The sequence below is a fragment of the Haematobia irritans genome, chromosome 1 (assembly GCF_050003625.1).
Source record: "Haematobia irritans isolate KBUSLIRL chromosome 1, ASM5000362v1, whole genome shotgun sequence".
NCBI lineage: Eukaryota > Metazoa > Arthropoda > Insecta > Diptera > Muscidae > Haematobia > Haematobia irritans.
This window is the reverse complement of record NC_134397.1, coordinates 19,408,803-19,418,136: the sequence shown is the minus strand read 5'-3', so window position 1 is coordinate 19,418,136 and position 9,334 is coordinate 19,408,803. Positions and strand designations below refer to the sequence as shown.

Below are 9,334 nucleotides of genomic sequence, written 5' to 3'. Positions count from 1 at the left end.
GGGAAATTTTCTTTAAAAGAATTACAAATAAAATCAAACTATTTTTTTGTAATAAACGTGGAAGATCTTGTAAGTAGCCTTCCTATCGGAAAAATCATCCCTACACTCAAAAAAAAGTGAACTCTCTATTTCACTAAAGCCAATTTAACTTTATATTAGTTCATAGAATCATTATGTTTGGAGAAAGTTTACTTTACTCAAATAATTTTTTGCGTACGTTAGTTAAATGAACTAAAACACAGGAAAAAATTATACAAAAATAAAGCATAAAGGTTTCCTAATTTCGTATTTCTCACAAAATAGTTCATTATTTCTTTAAATTTGTAAATTTTACCAAAAATGTGTCCATCATGAACTTCGTATGGCACTAAAGACATTCTTGCAATTTTGAACTCCAAGATTTCTCTTAAAACTACAAAATTTTCTTTAACAAGTGCAAAAACTTAGTTATGTCTAATAAATTTTCTTGAATTTGTTGAAAACTATTTACTTATTTTTACCATATCGGAGTGATGCCAGCGCTTGTAATACTGTTTAGTTAAAATTTTCTAAAAAAATTCAAAATTTTCTAAAATTAATCGAAAGTTATCTTTCCTGGTGGGTTCACTGTTTTTTCAGTGTACTATATAAATTATTATAATTGAATTATATTAAAAAACATCGGTTATGACAGTCCTCAAAGTGTTACATTTTTTTTCCAGTAAAATGAAAATTAATGTATAAAAGTCCAACAAGAATTTATAAAATATAAAGAGAGCGAGATCGCAATAAAAGGATACAGAGAAAGAGAGAGAGAGAGAGAGAGAGAGAGTGAGAAAAAGAGATTACGACTATGAAGTCGTGAAACATTTTCATATCGCTTATACTGCATACAATGCATGTGTTGTAATTTATATGGGCATATAAATACACTATGTATTAATATATATATGTAGTGTAAATGTATTATACTATAATATAGGTATTTATGTATGTAAATGGAAATATGTAAAGATGTATACTTATATATGAATATATATTTATATATTAATATATATGTATGTATATATCTATATATATAGAGAGATAGAATTTTTAAAGTTAGTTTGATTTCTTTAGAATTGTTCGGTAATGACTGTGATTTCTTTTTGTTTTTTTTTTTTTACTTTTATAGAGAACACTCTTTTTTATCGCTTAATATATCAATATTTCTTTTCATTTTGCAAACACATAAAAAGTGTTTATTATTATTTTTCGTTTTTAGTACTTTTTTTTCGATTTGTTTTGTTTTGGTTTTCTTTTTGTTTTATCTAATAAAAAGTAATAAAAAAGCAATTTACCATTAATTAACATTATTTTTGTTTTTTTTTCTGTTTTTGTGATTTTTGATGACGAGGTCGACGTCTACAGTTATGATGATGATTATAATGATGGCTTTGTTTTTTATTTATTTAATGTCCTCTGTGATGTTTTGAATCCTAAACAGTTGTACCGTATGGATTGAATACAGCTCTTGAGCTATCTGTATCTAATGAGATATCTTCGGGGCTGGCTAAATCTACGCGTACATTTGAATTTGTACGTCTGCGGGCAGTTTGTGCTGCACCCCAATTGCTTAGGGTCCAATGAAAGCCAGAGCTGGGCGGTTGTTCTTCGGCAACTTTTACTTGTGTACAAACCTATAAAAAAGACAAGATTTGTTTTTTTCAATTAGCAGATGAACAAAATTTGAAATTTGATTGATAAGCAGACAGATTGCATTCATAGAAAAAAAATTGTAATAACAGAGGAAAACATTGTTGTTTCAGCAGGGAATTTTTCTGCTAAAATGGTGAAAGCAAACTCGTTTGAAAACGTCGTTGAAAATATTCTAAAAAATAAATATTTGCTGTTTCGTTAATGAAAAAAATTATTTCAATAGAAAATTTTCTCAAAACTGTATATCTATAGAATATTTTTGCAAAATTTTATTTCAATAGAAATTTTTGTTAAAATTTTGTTTCAATACAAAATATTGTCAAAATTTTATTTCTATAGAAAATTTTGTCAACATTTTATTTCAATAGAAAATTTTGTCAAAATTTTATTTCTATAGAAAATTGTGTCAAAATTTTATTTCAATAGAAAATTTTGTAAAAATTTTATTTCTATATAAATTTTTTGCAAAATTTTATTTCTATAGAAAACTTTTGCAAAATTTTATTTCTATAGAAATTTTTTGCAAAATTTTATTTCTATAGAAAAATTTTGCAAAATTTTATTTCTTTAGAGATTTTTTGCAAAATTTTATTTCTATAGAAAATTTTGTCAAAATTTTATTTCTATAGAATATTTTCGCAAAATTGTATTTCTATAGAAATTTTTGTCAACATTTTATTTCTATAGAAAATTTTCGCAAAATTGGTTAATTCTATAGAAATTTTTGTCAACATTTTATTTCAACAGAAAAATTTTGTTAAAATTTTGTTTCAATAGAAAATTTTGTCAAAATTTTATTTCAATAAAAAATTTTTGCAAAATTTTATTTCTATAGAATATTTTTGCAAAATTGTATTTCTATAGAAATTTTTGTCAACATTTTATTTCTATAGAAAATTTTGTCAAAATTTTATTTCTATAGAGAATATTTGCAAAATTTTATTTCTATAGAGAATATTTGCAAAATTTTATATCTATAGAAAATGTTTGCAAAATTTTATTTCTATAGAAAATTGTGTCAAAATTTTATTTCAATAGAAAATTTTGTCAACATTTTATTTCTATAGTAAATTTTGTCAAACTTTTAAATTTTGTCAAACTTTTAAATTTTGTCAAACTTTTATTTTTGCCAAACTTTTATTTCTATAGAAAATTTTTGCAAAATTTAATTTCTATAGAAAATTTTTGCAAAATTTTATTTCTATAGAAAATTTTTGCAAAATTTTATTTCTATTGAAATTTTTTGCAAAATTTTATTTCTATAGAAAATTTTGTCAAAATTTTATTTCTATAGAATATTTTCGCAAAATTGTATTTCTATAGAAATGTTTGTCAACATTTTATTTCAATAGAAAATTTTGTCAAAATTTTATTTCTATAGAAAATTGTGTCAAAATTTTATTTCAATAGAAAATTTTGTAAAAATTTTATTTCTATATAAATTTTTTGCAAAATTTTATTTCTATAGAAAACTTTTGCAAAATTTTATTTCTATAGAAAAATTTTGTCAAAATTTTATTTCTATAGAATATTTTCGCAAAATTGTATTTCTATAGAAATTTTTGTCAACATTTTATTTCTATAGAAAATTTTCGCAAAATTGGTTAATTCTATAGAAATTTTTGTCAACATTTTATTTCAATAGAAAAATTTTGTTAAAATTTTGTTTCAATAGAAAATTTTGTCAAAATTTTATTTCAATAGAAAATTTTTGCAAAATTTTATTTCTATAGAATATTTTTGCAAAATTGTATTTCTATAAAAATTTTTGTCAACATTTTATTTCTATAGAAAATTTTGTCAAAATTTTATTTCTATAGAGAATATTTGAAAAATTTTATATCTATAGAAAATGTTTGCAAAATTTTATTTCTATAGAAAATTGTGTCAAAATTTTATTTCAATAGAAAATTTTGTAAAAATTTTATTTCTATAGAAAATTTTGTCAAAATTTTATTTCTATAGAATATTTTCGCAAAATTGTATTTCTATAGAAATGTTTGTCAACATTTTATTTCAATAGAAAATTTTGTCAAAATTTTATTTCTATAGAAAATTTTGTTAAAATTTTATTTCTATAGAAATTTTTGTCAAAATTTTATTTCAATAGAAACATTTGTCAAAATTTTATTTCAATAGAAAATTTTGTCAACATTTTATTTCTATAGACATTTGTGTCAACATTTTATTTCTATAGAAAATTTTCGCAAAATTGTATTTCTATAGAAAATTTTGTCAACATTTTATTTCAATAGAAAATTTTGTCAAAATTTTATTTCTATAGAAATATTGTCAAAATTTTATTTCAATAGAAAATTTTGCCAAAATTTTATTTCAATAGAAAATTTTGTTAAAATTTTGTTTCAATAGAAAATTTTGTTAAAATTTTATTTCTATAGAAAATTTTGTTTCAATAGAAAATTTTGTCAAAATATTATTTCTATAGAAAATTTTGTCAAAATATTATTTCTATAGAAAATTTTGTCAAAATGTTTGGATATAATAGTAATATATAATTGGATATAATAGTAATATAGTTTATTGGTACCTTGGGCTTATTATATTACTGTGTGAAAAACATGAAATGAATAAAGCATATTTAATAAGGCTCGGGAAATTTTCTTAAAAAGAATTAAAAATAAACTCAAACTAAATATTTTGGTAATAAACGTGGAAGATCTTATAAGTAGTATTTCTATCGAAAAAATGATAGGTTAAGTTGTGTGTAGGCTCACTTAGACTATTCAGTCCATTGTGATACCCATTAGGAAACATTCGTTACAATATTTCTTTACAACTCTCCTTTAAGCTTGTTCACCTGGATGGACGTAGAAAGTTGCTCTAGTGATTTTAAGACTGGAAATGTCGTCACTATTGCTGAGGCGGGATAAACCACCATTGAAAAATACTTTTTGGTCTGGTCGAAACTAAAATTGAATCCACGACCTTTATATGCAAGGTGGGCATGATAAAAAGGTATTTCAATTTTTTGAAAAGGTTGACTTATTAGTTTTTTTTTTTTTTTAAATTTTAAAAATTAAAAAATCGATTTTTCTTGAGACGTTTATCAAACACAGAACTCGTGTTTTTTTTAATTTCCCATAAATTATGTATGTGCTTACATACCTCTCTGTTTACACATGGTAAAGTTTCGGTACCATTACCGATTCCAGAACCGGATCCGGTTGCTGAAGCTGATTCTCTCGTACTTCCTATACTACTGCTGGATGCCAGCGAATCATTACTGGATTCTGTAACAGCTCCTCGATAATGAGCTACAGATTGAGCTACAGCCTGAAAATAAAAATAAATTCAATTAAAATTAATGGAAACAGCAATGATGAAAAAAGACAAAAGTTATCACATTTTAATTTTCAAACAATTTCAAAAACCAAATCTATATATATAAAATTCAAAGTATGTTTGTTTATTTGTTTGTTTGTATGTTCCGGATAAGCTCGGAAACGGCTGAACCGATTTACTTGAAACTTTCAGAGATCGTAGGGGGCGCTCATGTGGTGAAAATAAGGTACCTCATTTTATGGGGTTGACATCTAGACAAAGATCCGCTACTTTATTTTTCGATATTTGGTAGGGAAGGGGGACCTCCCCTTTGTCCGACTTTTTTTTTAAATACAGTGAAAACAAAACTAAAGTCCTCCGACTGAAATTTTACGGAAAAACTGGGTGAGGTTATGAAATTTATATCAGGTTCCTGATTTTTTAATATTTGGTCGGGGAAAAATAAAAGAGCATAGGGAGACATCCGCTTCTCCTTAAGTACATACAGTAAAAAAATTAAACTTTTCCAAATTACTTGAAAAATTACAGAGGGAGAGGTTATGAAATCAATATTGGATATCTGATTTTGTGGTATTTGGACGGGAGGAAGGGCCGCCCTTGACCTGCCTTTTAAAAATTGGGCTTATAATTTGCGTAACATTTTCTGGGATGTTTACACAAGATATGATACATCACTTTTCGATATTTGGTCGGAGAGGGGGGCCTCGTCTAAAACTGAAAAGAAAAACTAAAATTCTGAAGTTTTCTTTAAATTTCCAAAGGCAGTGGGCAAAGGTTATGAAATCAATATATTTGAGTATTTGGACGGGGAGGGAACCTTGTCCTTGTCCCTTACTTGAAGGAAAGTTTCTAGATTTTCTTGGAATTTCTAGGGAAGGTTAAGGGTGCTATTCACTTCGGTGTTTGTCGATATTTTATCGGGGAAAAAACAATAGAACGTAATTCCTTATCCGATCTACACACAAAAAAATATCACGAAAATTTTTCCAATTAAAATTTTAATTGAGTTTTAAAAAATATTCGATTAAAAATTTAATTGATTCAACAAATTTTTTAATTGAAACAAAAATCAATCACAAAAATAATAGTATCAATTAATTTTTTAATTGGATCAATTAACTTCAATTAATTTTTTAATTGATACTATCATTTCTGTGATTGAAGACATTTCAATTAAAAATTAATTGGATCAACTAATTTCGTGATTGAATCAGAAAATTTTTTTTGTGTACTTGAAATTTAAAGGGAATGTGGGAGAAGGTGATTAAATTAATACGTGATTTTTAAATTAGTACAAACTTTGTCTATTTACTTGGAATTTATAGGGATCATTGGATATTTTGTGAAATTAATATAGGGTACGTGATATTCCGATATCAGGTCGGAGTGGAACGAAGGTGGGGGAGAGTTCCCTTTTGTCCTATGTTTTGAAAATTGAAAGTAGAGCGTTGTCCGTAAATGGGAACTTGGTACATAATTTTATTAATTTTGCACAGGCTTCTGCCAGACGTCTTTTTACTAAAAAACTTAAATTTACATGAAATTGGCAGCCAACGTATATGTTCGGGAAAGACATGTACTCTATGTCCAACATTTTAACTAAGTTAACGCAAAATCTTCTTAAAAATACGCCTCGGAAGGCGCAGCGAAGCGGGCCGATATTTCGTTTTTGAAATTTCTAGGCGATCTACAATTTTTTAAAAATTTGATTTAAGTTTTCTTACACTCGATTACAAAAAAATTTTGGTTTTTGGAATCGCCTGATTAATATTGAAAAATTAAAAAAGAAAATTATTACATATATTCGTTTTTAATTTTTCTATGTTAATCAGGCGATTCCAAAAAGCAAAATTTTTTGTATACTGATCACAAAGGTTAGGTTAGGTTATGTGGCAGCCCGATGTATCAGGCTCAATTAGACTATTCAGTCCATTGTGATACCACAGTGGTGAACTTCTCTCTTATCACTGAGTGCTGCCCGATTCCATGTTAAGCTCAATGACAAGGGACCTCCTTTTTATAGCCGAGTCCGAACGGCGTTCCACATTGCAGTGAAACCACTTAGAGAAGTTTTGAAACACTCAGAAATGTCACCAACATTACTGAGGTGGGATAATCCACCGCTGAAAAACTTTTTGGTGTTCGGTCGTATCAGGAATCGAACCCACGACCTTGTGTATGCAAGGCGGGCATGCTAACCATTGCACCACGGTGGCTCCCTTACTGATCACAAAAGAACTGAGAACTGATTTCCGGCTTTTTGTGGAATTTTCGTTCGCCTCGAGACGAAAGAAAAATTAAAAATCACTAGGTTGATATCTCGAAAACTAGGGTCTGTCGAACCACAATTTTTTTCAGTGTTCGATAGAAAATCATAAAGCATGAGTTCATGGCAAAGTTCGAGATTTTGTAGCAAATATATCTAAGGTCATTTTATTCTCACTTTAGACGAACAATTCGTTTCGAGACGATTTTGAGTTTCATGAACAGGCAGTAAATTGATTGACTCCATATTAGAGAACCGATCCTATTGGACAAACTTATGCGGATTTGGATTCGAATAAAAAATGCAACACTCTTGAAGTTGATTGGAAAATATCATGAATACAGTCATAGCTTTTGGGTACAAAACCCCTCAAAATATTATGAATTAAAAATAATTTTGGTAAAATATTTTTTCCAAGCGAAATCGCCGTTAAGTTAAGTTAAGCCCAATTTTATATGCATCTTCATTCTTACCATAACATCACCACCCTGGCAATCTTCGATTGACTTTAAAATTTCCCATACCAATTCCGAATCCAATGGTATGGGATGTTCAGCATCACGATTGTATATATTGATTGCTATATGTACAGGATGGGGCACGGGTAGAGGTATAAGAAGTTTTTCCGTAACACTTTTCTCATCCGCTTTCTTTTTCCATGGGCGCCATGGTTTTTTAGTTTCCGGTGTTTTTGTTTGTTGAGCTGCACGATGGGCACGAACGCGAGGTGTGGTTAAACCCACGGATATATCCCTAAACAAAAAAGAGGAAAAGAAAAACAATATAAATATGTAATCGTATGTGTATATTCTCTCGAAGAAATCCAACCTGGTTGCAACTCAATGGTGTTTCGGAATCGTAGCAAAAAACCAAATTTTGTTTTTTTTTAATTTTGATTTTTTTTCTTACCTTTTATCGGGCTTCCGGAAGGTTAACGTTATTCTAGATCTTGGATTAAATGCTGTCACTTCCAAAAATGGCAAATGCACTTGAACATTACCCCGTGGAGCATAGACATTACCCAAAAGATCCAAACCCTTGGAACCTATAACATCAGTGGCATTTTGTACCATTTCAGTGTATCGTGACAAATCGAGTGTAGGATGGGGCTCTAATTTGAAATGTGTATCGTTTTCTAAAAGTGGCGTTAGAAAATCTAAGCTAAAGATTTCCGTGTAAATGAGACCAGCCAAACCGGGCCAATCGTTAACTGTTAAGCCCTGGAAAAGAAGACAAAACAAAATTCTTAGTTTAAAAAAACACATTAGCACTTTTTCTATTTTACCTTATTATCCCAAAATTCTTCTTCGCTTATAGATAATCTAGCTATTATATGAGACGGATAGTATTTCTCCAAAATATGGGCGGCAAGTTGTATGGCAATCTAAAATAGTCCAAATGGGATTTTCATCACATTAAAATATTCAATTGAAAATTAATTCAAATGTCTTACCTTTAATTCCTTGGTATTTAATTTAATACGAGATTTCACCTGAGATGTTAGATTTGTCTGTAATTCACGCCTTCTTTTTTCCAATTTTTCATGTAATGTTGTTGTCAAATCTTGAGCCTCACGATCCAAAGCCAAATAGGGACCACTTTTTGATAATTGCGCCGAAAATGGTCCAAAACATGCCTCGACAAATTGTGAAAAATCTTTTTGTGGCGTCAATATAATACGTTCCATGGCATGTTGATAGGCCTGTAATTCATCCAATTCCATTTTTGCTTCAAATGCAGCCAATGCTTGTTCTGGTTTAATGACAAAATAATAGTCCAAAGCTAAACCAGGACCAGCTATTCGTTTTACAACCAAACTATCAGAGGCCGGTATACGACCACATTTCTTTATGAATAAATGGAAGGTAAGTGAATCCCAGAACAAACGCAAGGAATAACGAATGACACCGACTAGAATAAAAGAAAATTGGAAATTAATATCATTAAAATCAATTCCTAAATTTTTATATTTATATATCAAATTGTTTTTGTAACGTAGTCTACATATAGTAGTAAGATATATACTTAGTAATAAGGGAGTAAGGTAGTCCTAATATTTTTATAATTTTTTTGAGTAAATTTAATGTA

At 28.1% G+C, this 9,334-nt stretch overlaps 1 protein-coding gene across 1 annotated transcript in view; it reads right to left on the bottom strand.

Moving 5' to 3' along the window:
* Positions 1-337: 337 nt before the first annotated feature.
* The window catches only part of LOC142220398 (uncharacterized), a 35,846-nt gene continuing 26,849 nt past the window's right edge, over positions 338-9,334 (bottom strand). Inside the window, exons 7-12 of the mRNA XM_075289513.1 lie at positions 8,700-9,157; positions 8,532-8,630; positions 8,156-8,466; positions 7,720-7,999; positions 4,804-4,971; positions 338-1,658 (exon numbers count right to left, since the gene is read on the bottom strand). Coding sequence (XP_075145628.1) covers positions 1,458-1,658; positions 4,804-4,971; positions 7,720-7,999; positions 8,156-8,466; positions 8,532-8,630; positions 8,700-9,157 — 1,517 coding nt within the window. The 3' untranslated portion in view covers positions 338-1,457. The remainder of the gene's footprint in view (positions 1,659-4,803; positions 4,972-7,719; positions 8,000-8,155; positions 8,467-8,531; positions 8,631-8,699; positions 9,158-9,334) is intronic.